This window comes from Amphiprion ocellaris, chromosome 4 (assembly GCF_022539595.1).
Source record: "Amphiprion ocellaris isolate individual 3 ecotype Okinawa chromosome 4, ASM2253959v1, whole genome shotgun sequence".
Lineage (NCBI taxonomy): Eukaryota > Metazoa > Chordata > Actinopteri > Pomacentridae > Amphiprion > Amphiprion ocellaris.
This window is the reverse complement of record NC_072769.1, coordinates 20,358,224-20,380,266: the sequence shown is the minus strand read 5'-3', so window position 1 is coordinate 20,380,266 and position 22,043 is coordinate 20,358,224. Positions and strand designations below refer to the sequence as shown.

Below are 22,043 nucleotides of genomic sequence, written 5' to 3'. Positions count from 1 at the left end.
GTGTGATTCCCCTCAAACATTTCTTGCTGATCATGCTGTAACTTTGCTGCCAGTTTGGTGGAGTATTTTTTGACCATCACATTCACTAAACTATTGGAAAACATTTGAGAAGGACAATGTGCTGGTTTCCAGAGTTGTCCTGTGTTTTCATAAAGAAACTTCCCCAAACTACACCATGTGCTGCACAGAATGTCCCTTTGAGTCTGTTTGAAGCAAGCGATTGCATTCATCTGACTTCTTGTCATTGCCTGGTTGGGCACATGGTGTGTGTTTTCATTTTTGCAAAACATAGTTACAAAACCTTGTAAGACATCTGTTCTGCTCATCCTGCGACCTAGTTTAATGCCTTCTTGGAACACGGAGTCAAAGCTTTCTTTGACATTTAACTTGGTGACACACAGACCTTTATTATATACTGTATCATTACTAATCTACTGATTATTGAACTGGGCTGCATGGTGGTTGGCATTTTCACCTTGCAGCTAGAAGATCCCCAGTTCGTGTCCTGGCCTTCCCGGGATCTTTATGGAGTTTGCATGTTGACTTGCTGGGTTTTCTCCAGGTTCTCCAGCTTCCTCCTACTGTCCAGAAACATGCTGAGGTTAATTGGTAACTAAATTGTTCATAGGTGTGACTGGGAATGTGATTGTATATGTAGCCCTGTGATAGACTGGTGACCTGTCCAGGGTGTCCCCTGCTTTCAGCCCAAGTCAGCTGGGATTTGCAGATATCACCTCCTCAAACTGGCATGAAATCTTTCTCTATACAGCAAATCAAACATTTACATGCTTCTGGACTTCTAGACTCCTGACTTGAACCCAACTGTGAATCTGTGGAGGAAGCTAAAGATCAGGGTGATGGCAAGGAGGCTCTCCAACCTTAAAGACTTGGGAGCTCATCGCAGAAGATGAATGGACAAAAATAACAGTGGAGACATGCAAAAAGCTGGTCATTGATTATAGGAAGTGTTTGATTGCTGTCACCGCCAATAAAAGCTTTTCTATTCATTATTGAGAGGGGTATGAATAATTTTGGACATCACTTTTGCTTAAATAAAAGCTGAGAAATATTTTTTTCCACAATGATGCTGCTTGTATATCATCTTACTGTCTCTTGGGAGAAGCTTGTGTCATTTCCAATCAAAAAAAACTTGCTGGGTGAATAAAAGTAACTTTAAAGTCAAAATTTTTCAGGGGTATGAATAATTTTAGGCTTGACTTTGTATTTCTAAATGCATATTGGAGCCAAAAAAATAAACTTGCAAGAAGGCAAATTTCTAAAGGCCTCTGGAGTTCAATTTTGCAATAACTGCAAACACGTAGGCTTTTATCACCATGGACACTAGGATGAGGACTTATCACTGTAAACCTGTTACATCAAAAAGGTTTTTATGGTAAGTGATAGGAGCCCAGGTCAGTTTTGTTTATTTCATGAGACATTTTATTTTATATTTTAGGTGTGTGTTTCACTGGTTTAAAATATGTGGGAACCAGGTAATAAAAAAAGGATCATGGATCAATTAAAATTCAGAAATATTTCAAACTGAAGATGTTTCAAAGCTGCTGTCAAGTAGATGTGATCAAACTGTCCTGATGAAGCAGATTAGCTTACATTTGGCAGGTAAACCTTTATTAATATGCACAACATGGGTCAAAAGTGACCCAAATCCAGTAGAAAATGGGTATCTCCTGACCACACTGCGCATCAAAGGGTTAAAAACAACCATAGGTCTCTTCTTTTCTGAAATGAACTCTGTTACTGTACATTTATTATTGAATATTCAAAATTACAGATGAATATTTAAGTCACTAAGCAATAAATTGACAAGACTGCAGTTTATCACGCTGTTACGTCTCAGTTTTAACCGATTTACAGATTAAAAAATACAAATAATCATTTTTTCAGTAAATGTTACTGTTTATTTCAAGCATGAAAGTATTTAAAAAAAATTACAAGTGTTGAAACATTCCTCTCTGAAATAAAGAACATTGAACTGTATTATACAGCAATAAAGTGTGATGTGAACGGTTCACCAAAGGAAAGTGTTAGTTATATGCACCACGGTCCACGTAGGGATAGGCCAAGAAATCTCCCAGTTTGTTGCCTTGAGCGTCATAGTGCAGCATCCGGAAGCATTTGTCACAGAACAGACATGGGTCACTGGGAGCAAACTGGTCGTTGGTAGTAAACCATCTAGAAAAGTCACAGATGAGAGACGAGTGATCAGTTTTCAAAAGTCAAAAGCTGCCGTGACGTTTATGCGACTCCTGATTTTTACACACCTGCCTATGAAGATGTGGCAAACGGCACACTTCTGTGTGACGATCCGGTGCTTGTGAGTGAGAAGCGGAAACAGTTTCCTGTCCAGGCAGTCGCTCCTATGGGAAAGTCTGGAATGTGTAAAGAGTAACGATGAGGATCATTTCATTGAAGCCGAGTGATCGCAATGCAGATTTGTCACACATTCGTAGTATTAAGAGCTGTTTTCATGTGTGGTTGCCCTGCTTACGGCACTAATCATCAGCTTACGCATCTGAAAATGCAATAACACCTAAATTAGCTTCAAAGTCTTGTGGGAGACATCATATCCCGTCAGACAATGAGGTGCTTTATTTCAAAAGCTTGTAGTAATATTACAGACACTCTGATGGTCTTGTGGCAGCACCCAAATGTTGGCAAAACCACCTCTTTGTACAAGGAAGCAAGACACATTATTCTCACATCGAATACTGCTAGCGTCACTGCTCTAAAACCTACTGAACAGCTTTATAAAAAAGCCACAGTCATTCCATCATTGTGCAGTCTTAAAGAAATATCGATTCCTAATCCTTGAGAATTTCTAATTATTTAAAAGTGCTTGCTTAATATGTAAGTCTATGAATGGGATGGTCCATTGCCCCTGGGAGATTTTATCAAAAAGAGAAATGGTGTTACTAATACAAGGTCAGCCACCAGGGGTGATTGTGAAGCCAAATTTAGAAAGTCCTCCTTTGCACAGATTATCTATTAAAAGCTGCACAAACTGGAATACTTTACCTACAGCTATCAGAGAAAGATTCACCTTAGTCAGTTTTAAGAGACAGTATAAGGCATGACTGATTAACAATCAAACTTGTGAACATTGAGAAAATCAGACACTTTGAAAATAGGTTCTTTAACTATAGAAAGCACTTTATTAAAATAATAACACTGTAGGGGAGGTTTAACCCAGCCAGAAGTAATTTATCCTTTTATTTTTATACGTCTGTAACCCTGTATGTTTTTCTTTTACGTTTGGGACAACAGATGGAAATTAGCCTTGTGCTAAATCTGGCTTATTTACTGCAACCCTGAGTAAACCTATGAGATTGCACGTTCATTAATATGCACTGTCACGTCCAAATTTTTTTTTAAAAAAGGATTTAACTGTAGCATTTCATTTTTCAAATGTCTAACCTATCACAAGCACCTAAATCATATTACCATGAGTACTTCAAATACTAACCCAAAAAAATCAACAATCCTGATAATTATGTAAGACATTTATTAAAGTTGTGCTTGCTCCAACTTTCAGATTTGCCTGTCATCTCTGATTTCTAATGCTGTCATGTGATTACACTCCAAAAAAAAAAAGATCTCATGTTTTCTGATTTGTAGGCTATCTTTTATTTTTTTTGTCTGACACTTCTGGCTCAGGGAAGAACAGCACCTGTCTTAGCCTTTCTTCAAATGTGTTTAACTCACTTCATGAGTATGTTTCCACACAAATAATGTGTAGAAGAGTAAAGCAATTCTTCTGTCATTTGTTTTGGTTAATAGCTACATGTAACGTACAAATAGGGTGGTGTTCACAAATTAGTTATCCAATATACCTTGAACTGAATACTTTCTTTTAAAGAACATAACACAGAAAAAGAGTGCTTCTTAAAGTTTGTCCAGCTGAGCACCACCGACTCCATTGTTACTCTCAGCTCTGTGTGCAGCACATGTAGCAGAGTAAGTACTGCAAATGGGGAGATGGTGGGGCCGAGTCAAGTCGTGTCTTCGTAGTAAGTTGCTAACTAGATTGTGTAATCCATTGCTGCAAAGTTAAGAACCAGTTACCTCATCATTTTCTTTTTCAATACCCCTAAACATTCACTACTGGTCAAGCTCTAATACATTGTTTCTGCGGTGTGATGACCATGGATAGGGGCTTTCGACCAAAGAGCACCAGGTGCTAGGTTGGTTCAAAGTTGAGAGCCAGTGCTTTTTTGGTTCAAATCTCGTGCTGCCCCAGAATGGGTTTGTGTTTCCATTCGGAAGGAGCAAAGTTGGAGCTGCGTCATTGCCCCACCACAAAACGTGTGTACGTCACTGCGTACGTAGCCGTTCAACAGCGTTCGCGCCGTACGGAAACCCACACAACAACAATTGAGGACTTCATTGGAGTGGTGTACATGGCTTTGCTAGTGTGTCTCGCCATCGCTGAGCAGCAAAACCTTCTGTTAGGGGTTACCCATCGGCGTCGCCGTTCCAATGCCCGGCGATCACGTTTGAGAAGAAAGGTAATTATCAAAGATGTTTGGATACTTAACAGTAAACGTGCTAGCGTTAGCTTAGCTACTTAGCTTCGACTACGCTTGCATTGATTACTTAGCGGATAAACACGCGCAATAAGTTGATGATCATATCTATGTTTATCTTTTTAGATGTTTTAAGATGTCACCCCGCCCCCTGCCCGTGACATGCTCGGCTCTCAACTCTGGCCAAGTCTGGCCCAGCAACGAGTTGGTGCCCAAAAAAGCCCCAGTTTTTGGAGCCCGGAGCCGCAGCTCCGGTGGTGGAAAGACAAAAAACCGGCGCCAAGTCGGGCACTGGCTCCGACTCCGAACGGGCTCCAGCCCGGTCGAAAGCCCCTAAGAGTGGGTTAAAATAGACACTGAACATAGAACTGAACAATGAGAAGCACTAACCGGACATCTGTGATGATGACGAGATGTTCACAGTCTCCCTGATGACAGTAGAGGTACGGGAATCCCACTTTCACTTTCAAATCCGCCATCCTTGTGTCCTCCATCTTGGCCTGAGTGAAGGGAGGGAAGTTACGGGCCTTTGCCCATTCAATAGTGGTTCTGTATCAAAAACAACAGGAAGCAGATCACAAAATGCAGTTAAAAAAATAGAATTTCTCAATAACGTGACATTAAACTGAAGTAGATCTAAAGTTCCTGATATTATCGTGAGGTTCATGAAATTTCGAGAGGACTTAAATGCACTTTCATGAACAGAGGGTGTCTATGGACCAGCTACATGACAGTAGAGCAGTGATTGTGGATTCTTATGTAATACATACAATTATATTCCTGAGATACTTTCTTTGTTTCTCTGTGGTCTTATTGGAAGTGTATAGGGCATTTCAGCAAAGGATTAGAAGCAGGGCAAGAGCAATTTTCTGCCACATATATTCCTAACCATCTCATTGATCTGCATTCAGAAGATATGAACATAAAGATCTGATGAGGAATCACAAGAACTCCAATAAATGTACTCATTCAGAGTAAGCTCCTTACATGCTGCAAACTTTAATTGAATAAGCTAGTGTGTCTACAGAATTAATGGCCTGCTCTACAGTGCAACCTTTTAGATATATTAAATAAATAAAATGAATGTACACTACCATTCAAAAGTTTGGGATCACTTAGAAATGTCCTTATTTTTGAATGAAAATAACATTAAATGAATCAGAAATACAGTCTAGACATTGTTAATGTGGTATATTCTAGCTGGAAACAGCTGATTTTTAATGGAATATCTACATAGAGGTACAGAGGAACATTTCCAGCAACCATCACTCCTGTGTTCTAATGCTACATTGTGTTAGCTAATGGTGTTGAAAGGCTAATTGATGATTAGAAAACTCTTGTGCAATTATGTTAGCACATGAATTAAAGTGTGAGTTTTCATGGAAAACATGAAATTGTCTGGGTGACCCCAAACTTTTGAACGGTAATGTACTTAGACATGGATTGCAAGTTACTGAATTTTAAAACAGCGAGGCAATGCATCTGGTTACACAAACCTTACTCAGGCAGAAGTATAAATTATATTTAATAGGGAACCCATAAATATTTACATCAGCAGGGCGGGGTATATGGGATTAAATCACAGTGGCCATGTTCTTGATGTAATGAAGGAACAAGCCAGTCAGAGCAAAGCTGCAGTTCACTGATGCATTTCCAATAGTTTTTAGACATAAAATTATTGTTGATTTCAGTCTTTGTACTGAATACAGAACATTACCAGTCTCACACTTTAAAGTTAAAAGGTAAAACTTACACGCTGATGTCCTGGCACTCAGGAAACCGCATGTCATTATAGAAAACTCCTTCAAAGAAGAAGAACGCAGATTTGTAATGATCCTGAAACAGAACACATCAAAATATTAACTTTCTTGCACATATTCCTACATACGGTAACATCTAATTCTGTTCCCGTTTGGATCTGCAGATGGACTGTGCTTACTTTGCTGATGAAGTCTGGAGCCACGTCCGGCGTGTTGCTGAACTCTCCACATACTTGCAAGTCGCTGACGCAGCAAATGGCGTCCCTGAACTCTGCCAAGCTGTGTGAGCCTGTCATCAGCAGAGTCATGTGGGATCTGTTGTAGGTAAACTGGGGGTAATGGATTGGAAATGTCAGTCCCACAGTAGACAACACTCAAGAAAACCTGTTTGCTGAGGAATGTGAAATTTGGAGAGGTTCGGCACTTTGTGAAAGATGAATGCTTACTTTCTCAAAAACGGCTGGGTAGTAGACATTGATGGTTAGAATGACTTCTCCTTCTGGGATCAAGTCAGTCACATCTTCTGGTCTCTTCCCAGCAGTTAAACGCTCCTGGTAATCACACACAATCATGTCCAACAGTCAGAAACGTGGCAGGTAGAAGTACAAATATCACCTCCTCTGATAAACTGTGACAGATCTATGAATGGGTTGGGTATCCAATAATAAATTAAATGCAGTTTTAGGGCTGCAGCTATCGATTATTTTCGTAATCAAGTAGTCTATCGATTAATCGGATTCTGGGCTTGGCGTTACAGCATCAAAAGCGGAAGTGAGCGCGTTGTGCAACAGAAATAACCATCCTGGTGGAACATGGGCAGACATCTGTAGTGTGCTGTAGATATATAGCATAGTACAGGGGTATTGTACATATATAATACATATATAATAATCACACTTTAGTGAAACTCCACCCACCAGTTCATCTGCGTAGATGTCATGTCTGTTCTTGGTGACTTTCCGAGAAGCTCTGTAATCTTGTCTCCTTTTCCTTTGTCTGTCAAGAAAAAAAACCCACGATATATTCAAAATGCATCACACTGAATCAAAATTATATTATGCCACTGGTGAATCTGAGACACAGCAGGATCTGTGTTAACTGAAGCGAGCTCATACATCAATGTTTTCAGCGTCGGGTCTGGAGGAACAACTTCCATGTCAGGCTGCTGATCTTCAGGATGGCAACGAAGAGAATCAATACTTGAAAGAATGAAAACAAAACAATTATTTTCCTATATTTAACAACAACGTTCAGAAGGAATCGCAGAACAAATGATCTGAACGAGAGATTTCAGATAGATGAATGGTGTACCAGTAATATAAACGACAAGAATTGTGCTGACCTTTTATGTTAGCCCTCGTTTTTGCTTTTACTTGCAGCGTATAAAAAGCGAATAAACCATTGTTTTGAACACATCGAATCCCTTTACTTCCTTTTAAAAATATTGTCAGTGGTTAAAGTGCTCTGAAATGACGGTTAGGACGTGGATGGCTGAACGAGTTTTTATTGTTTTCTGAGTGACTAAACAACGTGGTCTCAGTTTGTTCTGATGCATTTTAGCAAATCAAGCTGATGTTCTGCTGCGTGTTGTTCTGATGGGAGGCTGCTGAGGGTCTGAGTGTTTGAGAACAAACCCGAGTTAAACCTGAAGTTCTGCTCTGGATCTGTTCCACTGAACACACAAACTAACACACAACACAGCAGTGGACGTGCTTCTATGTTGTGGGTTTTCTTGGTGAGACAATAAATAGTTTTCTGACTCGTTGTTAACCATGCAGCCTGTGTTCAGTTGTGATTATCTCCAGTTGACATGGACGTGTTTCCTGAACAATCACCAGGTGTTAAACACCTGACAGGATGATAGTGATCTATATGGATGAAGTGGAATGCTCGCAGAGCTGATCGGTAGCACAATGAGTAAAACGGTGGTCTCGTAATTTTATCGCTGGATTACGTGGTTTCGAATCCTCTCACCGTATTTGAAAAATACGTTTTTTTATTTCGGCCCGCACGTTTCTTTTTACTGTCTGTAGATGATATTTACATGGATATAGACTTTATTAAGCAGTGATGCCGGCGTTTTTCGGCGAGGTCTTCTTTATCTGGTATCTTAATTTCATGTAAATCCAGGTCTGATCGTGACGAATCTGCGGACGAAACATCTGGAGACGGAAACTATCGCCAGTTAACCTGATCACCAGTTAAACTGGAACACCGCTCCGACGTTTAGCTAACGTCGCTACCTGCAGATGGACTTGAGCTCGGCCATGGTCTCCGCTCCGACCCCCGTTTCTTCGACAAAATTGGCGTGAAACGTGTCCTCGTCCTGCTGCTGGTAGGAGTAGTCTGTGGGCTCCAGTCTGTTCAGCCACTCCTGTCTGAAAGAGCCAATATGAAACGGTTTGGTGTTAACTTCGGCTAATTCATAGACGGGGATGTTCGCGTTTGGGTATGCCGCCGCCATGTTTCTTGAAAAGTACGCATGCGCGAAGGAGGATTATGGGTGATGTATTTTTCGGAGTGTCACTTTTGTCTTGAAGAGAAAAAATGATTTCATGATTAACACATTGCCTCCTTTACTTTAACAAAACATTATAATTCCTGTTTTTTAAATCAATATTCTTAGCTTTGCACTAATCTGTGCCTTTTATGTTCCAATTTAAGGTGGAAATGTTTTTATTTTTGTTAAGGAAAACACAGAAGTCAGGCGTCAGGTGGCAATGCGAACTATTTTGAATGAATTTTGTTTCCACAATAGATTCGGTGATTTAATGAGCTCATATTTCATATTTTGAAAGTTAAAAAGCCCTGCACTGTTGCATCTGTGGTGTACAGTTTAATATTTTTTGTTTCACCCTTACAAATTAGCAACCAGACCTCTTCTTGGAAGCACTACTGATTAAAACGGACTAAAAGCCATGCTGTAAATAACATGTAAGTAAAGTAGTTTAAACATTAATTTTCATGTTATGATTATAGGCACTGGTAGGATGATTTGTGAACCTCATTAACACCAGATATAAGATATAATAAGACAGACTTAAATCACTATGAATGTGGAAACCATGTATAAAAAACTATGTAGGCAAAAAAGTCAATGCAGCTGCTGTTTAAAGATCAAAACACCAAATTTTCTGAAGGTGAAACTGCAATAAAATGTTATAGTCAAATTACAAAAGGACTTGTGATGGAAGTTGATTAAACTGTAATTTTGTTCGTACTTCCATATTTAACCACTCGTGGACTGCTAAAATATTCTGTAATTTACTTTATTCTATCTATTTTTTTACTACTTCAGGCCTCTTTTTCACTGCACTATATCCACCACTTTAGTTACTTTTCAGATATTCCATAGAAAATGTTCATAAAACTATTCAAGATTTAGTATAAGTCTCATCTAATTTTTTTGCTGGGCAAAAAAGCTGCATGACAATTGAAGATTTTTTAATGATTCTGATGATTTTACTGAAATATCAAATTTAAAATATGAAATCCAATGGAAATTTTGGATTTGCTGGGTTCTTCTGTAGGAATTTTACAAGATCTTCACCTTACTTGAGATGAAATATGCCTTGAATTGGCTCCATAGAAATAAAATAAAATTGAGTCTTTACGAAGTAGACAAACAGCTCAGAAATGTTACTTGTTGCATTGGATTTAACAATCCGATATGTAGCCTGATTTATCCTCACAGTGGTGATTTTCTCTGCCCTGCGAAACTTAGGCTGTTTCTTCTTTTCATACTTGCCACTAAAAATATGCTACGGTTCAAAAATTTGGGGTCACCCAGGCAATTTCATGTTGTCCATGAAAACTCACACTTTTATTCATGTGCTAACATAATTGTACAAAGGTTTTCTAATCATCAATTAGCCTTTCAACACCATTAGCTAACACAATGTAGCATTAGAACACAGGAGTGATGGTTGCTGGAAATGTTCCTCTGTACCTCTATGGAGATATTCCATTAAAAATCAGCCGTTTCCAGCTAGAATAGTCATTTACCACATTAACAATGTCTAGACTGGATTTCTGATTATTTTAATGTTATCTTCACTGGAAAATTTTTTTTTTCTTTCAAAAATCAGGACATTTCTAAGTGACCCTAAGTGAGGCAGTGTACCTGAGTTTTTATGTTCTTCATGAATGCCGTGTTTTAAAGCTTTTTTAAGTTGCTGTATTTGTAGTTTCACCAAAGGGAAAGATGCTTTTTCCACCTCCACGTTTCCTCAGTTTCCACCCTTTTTCCTGCACGGCTGATGCCATCTTATTATCCTCTCAGCTTCACAGCCTCTTTACTCAATGAAAGTTAAACCTGGATTGCTAAAACTGAGGAGCAGAGCCCTGAGGAGCAAATAAAAATACAACCATGAGTAGGATACACTGATGTCCTGTGGCAGTGAGGCAAATTTGAGGGCTGGTCTTACGAAACCAGGCAACACCCCATGTCTCACCTTATAAATATCGAGAGAGGCCAAACTTTGACTGCGCTTAAAGCAGAAAATTTCAGAGGCTCGCTGATCCAATCTCTTGTTTAGCGATTTCTAGTGCTCGTTATTTGACTGCAGCATCAAATGGAGACGCAAGCCAAATCCCTACAGCAGGTAGGTTTCGCTGCAGCTTCTTTGGAGAGGCCACGATTCATTGATTTAGTCGATTTTTATGTTGTTTTTAATCTTATTATTTCGTGCGTAAAATATGATAATGTAGCGAAGACTTAATAGGTTTGTGCACCTGCCTTTAACCTCATTTTGGACTCTTATTATGACAATATAAGGAGATTACATTATTGTCATTAAAAGATCAGAAAAAAGCAAGAACAGAATAAATTCCCTCGATGATAGTTCTCCTTTTTTGCGAGTGATCGCACTTGGAACTAGGTAAAATAACCACAAAATATCACATCTCAGACAAAGCAGTGGACGGATAAATGCTCACTGTTGGTTCTGTGTAGTTACAATACTAATAATAAATTTATAACTGAAAAAGTATGTATTTATATCCTTAATATATCTAAATATTGTTTCTAGTGCAGCGGCAAAGTTACTATAAAGTCATTATCTCAAGCAAAAATGTCATTAAAAATAAATTTTCTCGGCATCAAAATAGTAAGTTCAGAAGTTTAGAGGGAATTATCAATCACTTTTATCTCAGGAATGACAGTAAATGTTATCAAAATCTCTGCGTAATTGTTCCCTTAGTCATTTGGCGCCAGTGCGTTTTTACGCGCAGAGCCAACCCCGGATTTCAATCAGCCGATCTGTTTCTCTGCCCTAATGTGTCCAGGTGCTAGAAGTAGAGATGAGGGCTCTATAGCATGACTCCAAATGGCACTAAATGTAGAAAGCAGATGAACTTGAGCTTGTTACCACTGGTACAAGGTCACAATAACCAGGCAAGCGCGCTAACAGAGCACAGGGAGCTGAAACAGAATGCTGGAGATTCACAGTCTGGCAGTGGAGAGCTGGGGCTGCATCGGGCTTGTTTAGTGAGGAGGGCTGATCAGGTGATGATGATGAAGGTTGGAGCGGCTGATCTGAGGGGGCATGAGTGTGGATGATGGGACCACAAACCCCAGAATGAATGGATGAATGAATGAAACGACAGAAAGAAAACCAAAACCGTGACATCAGGTTTTCTACCATTCATTTCCAAGATCAGCAGACTTATGCTTAACTACAGCCCACAGTGGGCTCTGACTGGTGTTGAGCTACTTCAAACAAAAAAAGCTAAATCATGTATTTTGAAAGATTTGTTGTGAAGTTTCCTTTATTTCTGTTATTTCTTTCAGGTGGACTTAAGCCATTCCAGTAAGGATGGACTGTAAGTAAAACTAAAATGTGGCTTTTATTCTAAAAGGCGTTCAGAAATGTGTGCATGTATTTCAATGATTCATAAACAACACAATCAATAATCAGACATAAGATTACAGCAGGCCTCTGTAGTCTAACTTATGCATTTTTAAAAATGCATTCGTCTTTTGTGATTTAGATGTTGAATGTTAATTTGCAACTCTCCTAATTCAGATCCCCTGCAGTAGATTTAGAGGCAGCTCTGAAGGATTCCTCCGCTGCCCTTGATCTGTTCCTGAACAACAGGTTTGCGGATGCGCTGGCTCTTTTAAGACCCTGGTAAGTAACTGGTAACATTTTACTGAGTGGTATTGTTTTTGCTTCGATAATATCAAGAACCACAGAGCATCATAACTAACAGACCGAACACGGAGCATTTGCACTTTGTTTTTTAGAAAGGTTTGCTGTATTTATGTCCTTCAGGAAGGATCAGAGCATGTACCATGCAACGGGCTACAGCAGCATCTTGGTGATGCAGGCAGGTATGACCTTTGAGCCAAAGGACATGGATGCTGCGATGACGTCGCTGGGAGAGTCTCTGCAGACCTGCCAGAGGTATGGATTGAAAGTTTGATCAATAGTTTCATAAAGTGTCAAATTTAACATGTTTTTCGTAGTTTGTGACTATAAACATATGCTTCTTATCTCAGATTTCGGAAGAAAACTGGAATAGTGGAGAGCTTGACCAACCTGTGGTACAGACAACCAGTTGAAAATCTGACAGAAGGTGAGTGAACTTTTGCATGTGCTGATTATCCACCTGAGAGAATTTATGTTCTTGATCACTAACAGACGGGGAATTTAAAGGAAAATTAACAGCAAACTGGACGCTGACTTCCCATTTAGGTAAAAATATATAAATACACTACCGTTCAAAAGTTTGGGGTTAAATTAATCAGAAATATAGTCTAGACATTGTTAATGTGGTAAATGACTATTCTAGCTGGAAACAGCTGATTTTTAATGGCATATCTACATAGAGGTACAGAGGAACATTTCCAGCAACCATCACTCCTGTGTTCTAATGCTACATTGTGTTAGCTAATGGTGTTGAAAGGCTAATTGATGATTAAAAAACCTTGTGTAATTATGTTAGCACATGAATAAAAGTGTGAGTTTTCATGGAACATATGAAATTGTCTGGGTGACCCCAAACCTTTAACGGTAGTGTAGATTTTAAACAGAACAATGTAGACGCAATCTTGTACAAGATGCAACTTTTTGACACTAGAAAATGCAATTTGTTGTTGCCTATAATATTTATGCAGAGTGTCTACTACAGGGGTGTCAAATTCATTTTAGTTCAGGGGCCACATATAGGCCAGATTGATCTCCAGTGGGCTGGACCAGTAAAATCACAGCATAATAACCTATAAATTATCACAACTCCCAATTTTTCCTTTGTTTCAGTGTAAAAATGTACATGCTGAAAATGTTCAAATTTAACGAACTACCTTCTTTCAAAACATTATGAACAACCTGAAATTTAGAAAGAAAAACAAGTGCAATTTCAACAAGAAAAGCACTCAGAGAGCTCAGTACTCAGTACAAGGCTGCTCAGTTGTATCATTCTGATGGCTGAAATCTTGAAAAACTTTGTGGCAGAAATCACGACATTATATAATGTAGCCATTTAATATTAGGTGTACTCACAAATAAAATGACCTTGTGCTGAGCACAGGCGTGTGTTATGTATGTGTACGTTATGTACGGACAGCGACTTGCGTGACCTAAATATGTAGCAGGCAGCGGGAATTAATGGAACTTGGAAACACCCCCACAATTTAATCAATTGTTCCTTGTATAAATTCTGACGGATAAGTCCTGATAAGTGTGCAGCGGTTGATTTGTAGTAGGATCGCACTCATGTGATCGTCAGCATTCAGCTGACGTAGTGTTTACTTGTTGTCATGGTTACAGTGACGCCGTGCCACTGTCTCACAATGATACAGAAATCTTTAATAAATCCATGGATCCAGACTATAAGCTGCATCACTGCCAGAATCTAATCACTTGGTCCTTGTGTCATTTCTGACCTTCCCTGAAATTTTCATCCAAGTCCAATTAGTGTGTTTTTGAGTGATGTTGCTAACAGACAGACAGACTAACGCTGATTGTCACTTAACTCCGCTGTTTCTTGGGAGAGTGGCAACATAATGCCCCAGTTTATCTTTTACACAGTGCAACTTACAGATCACAGTGTCTCTACAAAGGCACAAAACATTTAGTCACAGATATCTGGAACTGAACAATCTAATATTTTACTTTATGTTCAAAACAACTTGTCAAGATCTCAAAATTATTTTAAACTTACAGTTTTGCAAATTTACAATTTGCAGTTCATGCCTTCTCTGTAATTTTTACACTTTACAAAATCGTCCTGCCAGTTGGTTTTGGCCCACGGACCGTATGCTTGACAGCCCTGTTCTAACAGAGTACATGTAGCTAAGGCTTGTTGATTCAGCCCCTTAGCTGAAAAACATGTTCATTTTTAAATATTTTTTTAAAACAAAAATGCATCACATCATGTTCTAATTAACAGAAGAGATGCATGCAGAACTGTGCTATGCTGAGGTGTTGCTGCAGAAAGCTGCTCTCACCTTCCTGGATGAAAGTATCATCAGCTTCATCAAAGGAGGGATGAGAATCCGAAACAGTTATCAGATTTTCAAGTAAGTGGAATCTTCCTTGGATAGACTAAAACAAGTGGAATGACACTGAGTGAATTCAGGTGCATTTTAAAACATTGTCTTTCCAAACCAGGAATTGTCAGATGATGGAAATTGCCACGAAAGAGGGGGGCAGTCAGAAGAGCACACACGTTCACTTCAGGGGCGGGGTCAGCATGGGCATCGGATCATTTAATCTGGTGAGGAGTACTCAATACATGCAATCATACAAAATATGAAAGCCCCTTTTGTATAGATTACTTCATGAAGAAATAAATTCACACTTCTACCATCACTACTGATCTACAGCGATCAGCAACAACATTATGACCACTGACAGGTGAAGTGAATAACATTGATCATCTTGTAATGCAATGTTCTGCTGGGAAACCTTGAGTCCTGACATTCATGTGGATGTTTGACATGTACCACCAACCTAAACACTGCAGGTCAAACAACCCCATGGCATATTATTGGGTATTATTATACTGAGATGAAGATGACCAGATGACAAAATAACCTCTTGTATTTCAGTGCAGTTTAAATCTGCATTCCAAGTCAGAAAATGGTATTAATTTCAGATCTATGTGAGGAACCAGAACAGACTGCAGCGCCGCACTTTTGTCACTGTCTAATTAGTGAGTCGTTTTCCATTCCTCTGAAACACACATCTTAAGGTGACATCACACAGGCCAAGTGGTGGTTTTCATTTGCTAATATGAACTATGTGCTGTCAAAATTCAAATTCGTCATTGTGTTTTATTTAGAATATGTTGGCAAAACTATGTAAAGACACTTTTCGAATATGACACTGCCTCAAACAAAACTTCTGTACCTTATCGCTTTATTGGTCTTAGGGTGAGCTGTCTTTTCTATTTTAGGCTGAGAATTATACCATTAGTTATGCATCTTTTTTGTTTGCTTTTATACACGATTATTCACTTGGGTTGTTTCTTGCCAGTCATGTTGATGTAAAGATAACATATCATGTGATATAGTGACTTAAGGTCTCTTAAAGTCACAAATGAAAAAAATAGCAGAGGAGTTTTAGCAGCATAAAGGGGACCAACACAATATCAGGCAGGTGGCCGTAATGTTATGCCTGATCGGTGTTTACTGTGACTGAAGTATTTAAAAAAGCTCGACTGTTATTAGCACATAAGTTGTTTCCTAATGAAGGAATCCAAACCAACTGTGTGTTTCTGTCGTCAGATGTTGTCCCTGCTTCCGGCCAGAGTCCTCAGACTGATGGAGTTTCTGGGTTTCTCTGGAGACAGGGTTGGTGATGTCAATCTATGTAAAAACACAGACCTTATGTAACGATGGCATTTCTCAAGGGAAAGTTTTTGTAAATTTAAAGAATGGTTTGCCGACTATCTTACAGGAAGTGGGTTTGTCAGAGCTGAGGGAGGGAGCAGCCAGCAGCAGCCTGCGCTCCATCCTCAGCACCCTGACTCTGCTGATGTATCACCTCTACATCACTGTGATACTGGGTGAGCAGACTGTGGCGTCAGGCCTCACTTCCTTGTAGATTTAAATCCCTTATTTAATTGTAAATTATGGCATTTTTCATTTGTTTTGGAGGCTTTAATGAGGGAAAGTCATTTATGTTCTGAGAGGAAATCTGGAATTAACATCAAAATTATTGAAATCTTTTACTAAACATTTTAAATCATCAAAACTAAAGTAAGTAAATTCTGCAGGTTTTTCCTCTGTAAGTTTGACTTACTCACAGGATTGTGATTAAAATGTCAAAGTTTGACTTTATTTCACAGAGAGCAACTGTTTTCTCCAATTATTAGTCATCCATAAAACCAATAATTAATCAAAATTTCAAAACCTTAGTGTCAGATTTTTAGATAAACAGAAATTGCAGTACAGACCTACAGAATATTCTTTTAATTATTTAACAAGGCAAATTTATTTATATAGCGCAATTCATGCACAAGGCAATTCAAAGTGCTTTACAATGTCAAAGAAAATAAATAACAAAGATGATTTGCAAGGTAGACATTAAAAACATACATAAAAATCATAGAAATAAAACATTATTTAAGCAATGAAATTAATATAAAATGTTATGATCATAAAAACAAAGAAATAAAAACTCAAATAAAAAGAGAGATAAAATAAAAATCACTTTAAAAGTTACAGTCATTAAACAAAGGCAACAGCGAATAAATAGGTCTTTAACCTTGATTTGAAGGAGCTGAGAGTTTGAGCAGACCTGCTGTTTTCTGCAAGTTTGTTCCTGATATGTGGAGCATAAAAACTGAAAGCTGCTTCTCATTTTTGGTTGTGAGTCTGGGGACAGAGAGCAGACCTGTACCAGAGGACCTGAGTGATCTGGACGGTTCATACAGTAAAAAGGAGGTCACTGATATACTTGGGCCCTACACCATTCAGAGCTTTATAAGCTAACAAAAATATTTTTTATCCTCTGAGAGACCAGAAGCCAGTGCAAAGAACTCAAAACTGGAGTGATCAACTTTTTAGTCTTGGTGAGGAGTCTAGCAGCAGCGTTCTGGATCACCTGCAGTTGTTTCTTAGACTTTTTAGTCAGACCTGTAAAGACACTGTTACAGTAATCAAATCGACTGAAGATAAAAGCATGGACCAGTTTTTCAACACACTGCAGGACACTGATTTCTGATTCTTCTCTAAGGTATTGGTGATGGAAACCTCACTGAGGCTGAAACTCTGCTGGAACCCTACAAGCAAAAGTTCCCTAATGTGAGCAGTTGGTTTATTACTGATGACTATTTTAGCGCCATCCTCAGGCAAACTGTATTATATTTAATTCATTTCAATGATTTTGTCCATAGGGAGCCCTCATTCTGTTCTACACTGCAAGAATTGCTGTGCTCAAAGGGAACTTCACCTTTGTGAGTACTTGTGATGTTTAACTGTACAGTATGTGCTTACGACAATGCTGCTCATGTAGCTGTTGCAGCAAAACCAAACTGAAAATGTCTGGACTTCTCTGCAGGCCCAGGAGAAGTTCCTGGCATGTATCGCCTCTCAGGAAGAGTGGCGTCAGATTCACCACCTGTGTTACTGGGAGCTGATGTGGGCCTACTCCTTCGAGCAAAATTGGAGAGAAGCTTATCGATACGCCGACCTGCTGTGCAAGGAGAGCAAGTGGTCCCAGGTATTTCCCTTTGTGCCATGTAGTCAACTGTCTGCCACCTGCTGCACAGTATTCAATGTGTAACTAACTAACACCTCCTTTCCCCTAGGCCATCTATGTATATCAGAAAGCTGCCATCTTGAGCATGCTCCCAGAGGAAGAAGTGACTAAACTCAGAGAAAATGTTGTAGAATTATTCAGGTGTGTTATGGAAAGAGTAATTACTCATCACTGCAATTCTACAGTCGCACTGATTATTAAAAATGATTGCGAAACTTGTCTTTTGCAGACAGGTGGATGGTCTCAAACTGAGAATTGCTGGGAAGTCAATTCCAACGGAGAAGTTTGCAGCAAAGAAGGCTCAGAGATATTCTTCCTCGAACCCTGTCAAACTTGTCGTCCCGGCACTGGTGAGAGCACGCAAACACTGTGAACCGACGAGCATTTTTTTAAAAAAATCGTGAACAACAACCATTCTTTTCTTGCAGGAAATGATGTACGTGTGGAATGGCTTCACAGTGGTCGGCAAAAGACCGAGGTTGATGGAAGGCATCTTGTCAACTTTGGAGAAAGCAGAGGAGCAGCTCCAAGAGGATCCAAGTGAGACAAACAGCAGAAATTCACAACGCTGGATGTCATTTTTTCGTACCAAAGTGAAACTAACAGTTTGTTGTATGATGTGTAGACCCATCAGAGTATCACCTGGATGACCAGTGTGTTGTCCAGCTGCTGAAGGGTTTGTGTCTAAGAGAGCTGGGGCATCTGGTTCAGGCTGAGATCTGCTTCAATCACGTCATTTCCAGGTGAAGTTGTCTTTAGGCCGCTGCAACACACACATACAACATCACTGAAGTCTACAGCACAGTTCCAACAAAGCCCTCCATAGGCCTCAGAAGATGTTACCTAGGAACAATCTCTTTAGAACAGAATAAAGAGGATTTTTAGTAGAAGTGTTTCCTTCTATTACCAAAGTTAATCAAATTAATACTGCCTGTCCACAAAAAAGTCATCACTTGGATTTAACTAAGCAAATAGATAAGAGCCTTCCATTGGTTAATTACTGCAGTGATGAATATGTTTCAGCTGCAACAACTTATTTAACCCTAGCTGATGCAGTGAGGAGCTTCTCATTTCTTAAACAACCATGTTGGAAGACATGTCCTGTGGTCATGGAAAGGATGTTAATCTGTGTCAGAAGAGTCAAATTATTGGTCTGCATCAAGCAAAGAAAACAACTAAGGAGATTTCTGAAATTACTAAAATCAGGTTAAGAACCGTCCAACGCATTATTAAAACCTGAAGGATAGTGGTGAACCATCATCTTTGAGGAACAAACTCTTAGATGTTCGTAGGAAATCAACAGTAGAACTCACGACTATGTTTAATAGTGAAAGTAAGAACATTTCCACACACACAATGTGAAGGGAACTCAAAGGATTGGGACTAAACAGCTGTAGCTCTAAGAAAACCAGTGATCAGTGAGGCTAATCAGAAACAAAGGCTTCAGTTTGCTAGGAAGCATAAAGATTTGACTCTGGAGCAATGAAAAAAGGTCATGTGATCTGATGAATCCAGATTTACCCTGTTCCAAAGTGATGGGGGCATCAGGGTAAGAAGAGAGGAGGATGAAGTGATGCACTCATCATGTCTAGTGTCTACCAGCCTGTGGGGGTTTAGGGTTATGATCTGGGCTTGGTCAGGTTCAGCAACGTGCTGGAGAAGACTTTGTGCAGCGGTCCGACTCTCCCATCATCAACCATAGCTCCATCATCATTCCATAAATACCTCTGGATTAATATGACTCTACTTCTGTGGGTTGGTGCACAACTGAAATGAAATTTGAATGCTGTCTTTGTCTTTTAAACATTCCTGAAGTGAGAACTGTGTTGTTTTTTTTTCAATTTTTTTGCAGTGAAAGTAATATAAAGCATGACAACTATCTGGTGCCATTCACCATGTATGAGCTGGGCCTTTTGTACAAGCAGAAAGGTGACATCAGCAAGGCCATCACCGTGATTGAAAATGCCAAGTAAGTTCTCTCATCCAAGTTCCTGAATTATATTTGATTTTAAAATGCATGTTGAAGGTGATCATTTTGAAGTTGTATCAAGGGATGATGATGTGCTCAACTGGAACCCAATCAACATGATAAATAGCAGGTCCAGTTTAATAGTATTCATAATACAATCGTCTCATCGCTGATCTTATTTGTAGGACAAACTACAAAGACTACAACATGGAGTCAAGGCTCCACTTCCGCATCCATGCAGCTCTCAACACCATGGGCTCCTTTGCAGCCAAACTTCCTCCTTCACGTACGCCGGCTTAAAACTTGACAGAAAAGAGAGTCGAACCCGACACAAAGTCCCTTGACAGAATTACCGAAGTAGCCTCGGCCGGCTACTACGAATACTCCGTACTGTACAGCTGGTTGGAACCAGGATGATATAAATGTAAAGTGAGAATGTTGTGGATGAAGAGTTAAGCAGGACTTACGTTAGATGCATGAAAGAAGAAGAAAGAATATCCTGGAACTTATTGTACTCAACATGTTTTCTTCCTTGAAGTCTCTGAAATATCAAGCTTCAGACAGCCTGACCTGCCTCGCTTGCTGTAATCAATGAGATTTAAACATTTCAATATATTAAAGATGTTGTTTGTATAGACTTTGTCTTCTGGTGGAGTTCATTCATGTTCCACAGCTAAAAGTGTTCTGGTAAATAACTGTTCATGATTTTTCCCGTGCGGCATCAATCTGTCTCCTTTAATAAAGAACACTGTGGAACTCTGTCAACAAACAATTCACCCGAGCAATGTTTTTTTTTTATTCATGCTTTTTTGCAATTGGGCTCATGAGCATGTGAAGGTCAGAGATCTAAAAGAGCGGAAAACACTACAACCCTTTTTATACTTTCCAGTTAGTAGTCCCCTGCATAATTGGGCACAAGCTCATTAGTTTTCACATTTCTCGTGACTGCACTAACAATTTCCAGTTCACCGTGAACCCACCCAGTTCCCAGAAATGATCTTTTACTTTAAGGTCAACTCCCTCATGCGACCCAGTCCTCACCCAGTGTAGGAGTGGTTTTTTTTCTCTCTCTTTTTTCTGTTTCTTACAATACTGCTGCTGGTTCCGATTTTCTGCCGTGTCTCGACCCCACTCTCGGCTTTCCAGGTCCCCCATCTCCACACTGTGTTTGGAATCAGGGACTCCAATGCCAACTATCCACAGTCATCCCGTTGAGCGCTACATGAACGATCCTGCAGACAAGGCCAAGTTTGTGGTGTTGATACAATCAGTAATATCTTTCTGGTAGTGTACTTAAGCATTTGCAAAGGTACAAACTTGTTTTTTCTTATATTTCTCATGACTGCACTCGCAGTTTCAATTCACCTTGAACCTTACCCAGAAACAGCCCAAGATTCGTCCCCCAGATGGAACGACAGTTTATATTTTCTGACTAAACGCTGAGTTAATGCACATAAAAACTATATTTCTTAACACAGAATTATCTGAATAAATCTTACAGATATAATGAGATTTTTAAGATTGTGTTGTTGATCAAATTAAGCTATTTTAACTATGTGGTTGCATTTTGTGTCATCATCAAATTCAGATATAATGAGATTTTTTATTTGATGATGACACAAAATGTAACCACATAGTTAAAATAGCTTAATTTGATCAACTACACAATTACTTTCAAAGGTTTTCCTGAAAAGCAGCACTGCATGATAATGTCATAGTTTTGGTTATTTTGTGTTTCTTTTTTTTTCTCGCTTGTGGTTTTTGTCTTATTTTTGTCAATTTGTGTTTTGCTTTATTTGTTGTTTTCTTGTACATTGTTTTTGTTTTGTTTGTCTCGCTTGTGCTGTTTGTCTATTTTTTTCTTGTTTTACTTCTTGACTTTGTAATTTTTTGCCTCGTTTTTGTCTTTTGTCCATTTTTTTGTCGCTTTGTAACTGTTTTGTCTATTTTTTTGTCTATTTTTTTTTTTAAGAGTCATTTTTACTGTTTTATTTGAGATTCAATTTGATCATGGGTGGGGGGGCGAGAAAAGTGGCATTTTAGGGGGAACTCCAGACTT

The 22,043-nt window shown here is 39.1% G+C and overlaps 2 protein-coding genes across 4 annotated transcripts; one reads left to right on the top strand and one right to left on the bottom strand.

The window, feature by feature from the left end:
- Nucleotides 1-1,896: 1,896 nt before the first annotated feature.
- Nucleotides 1,897-8,768, bottom strand: snapc3 (small nuclear RNA activating complex, polypeptide 3). Of its 2 annotated transcripts, XM_023286910.3 has the most exons (9): nt 8,548-8,768; nt 7,420-7,503; nt 7,222-7,300; nt 6,751-6,855; nt 6,484-6,633; nt 6,298-6,380; nt 4,935-5,093; nt 2,283-2,390; nt 1,897-2,193 (listed from the first exon to the last, which is right to left on the bottom strand). In XM_023286910.3, exons 1-9 carry the CDS (start codon nt 8,766-8,768, stop codon nt 2,046-2,048), a joined length of 1,137 nt encoding a protein of 378 aa, XP_023142678.2. In that variant the 3' UTR covers nt 1,897-2,045. The 2 variants fall into 2 exon arrangements, with proteins under 2 accessions (XP_023142678.2, XP_054866001.1); XM_055010026.1 differs by lacking the exons at nt 1,897-2,193; nt 2,283-2,390 and adding an exon at nt 2,397-2,533.
- LOC111578804 (tetratricopeptide repeat protein 39B) lies at nt 8,558-20,621 on the top strand. 2 transcript variants are annotated; one of them, XM_055010024.1, is made up of 18 exons: nt 8,558-8,639; nt 12,096-12,127; nt 12,331-12,435; nt 12,580-12,711; nt 12,807-12,883; nt 14,699-14,828; nt 14,920-15,025; nt 16,038-16,103; nt 16,210-16,318; nt 17,491-17,558; nt 17,651-17,710; nt 17,815-17,976; nt 18,065-18,156; nt 18,245-18,365; nt 18,444-18,555; nt 18,641-18,758; nt 19,868-19,984; nt 20,170-20,621. In XM_055010024.1, the coding sequence occupies exons 4-18, from the start codon at nt 12,593-12,595 to the stop codon at nt 20,282-20,284; spliced, it is 1,572 nt and encodes a 523-aa protein (XP_054865999.1). In that variant the 5' UTR covers nt 8,558-8,639; nt 12,096-12,127; nt 12,331-12,435; nt 12,580-12,592; the 3' UTR covers nt 20,285-20,621. The 2 variants fall into 2 exon arrangements, with proteins under 2 accessions (XP_054865999.1, XP_035811374.2); XM_035955481.2 differs by lacking the exon at nt 8,558-8,639 and adding an exon at nt 10,784-10,908.
- The last annotated feature ends 1,422 nt before the right edge of the window (nt 20,622-22,043 follow it).

Bases quoted from the DNA above. Each gene is read 5' to 3' on its own strand.
- snapc3 (XM_023286910.3), bottom strand. From the start codon at position 8,768: ATGGCGGCGGCATACCCAAACGCGAACATCCCCGTCTATGAATTAGCC. The intron at 7,301-7,419 runs GTATGAGCTCGC...TTTTCTTGACAG, and splicing joins CCGACGCTGAAAACATTGAT to ACAAAGGAAAAGGAGACAAG. The intron at 5,094-6,297 runs GTAAGTTTTACC...TTTTTGATACAG, and splicing joins GAGTGCCAGGACATCAGCGT to AACCACTATTGAATGGGCAA.
- LOC111578804 (XM_035955481.2), top strand. From the start codon at position 10,879: ATGGAGACGCAAGCCAAATCCCTACAGCAG. The intron at 10,909-12,095 runs GTAGGTTTCGCT...TATTTCTTTCAG, and splicing joins AAGCCAAATCCCTACAGCAG to GTGGACTTAAGCCATTCCAG. The intron at 17,559-17,650 runs GTGAGCAGTTGG...TTTTGTCCATAG, and splicing joins ACAAGCAAAAGTTCCCTAAT to GGAGCCCTCATTCTGTTCTA.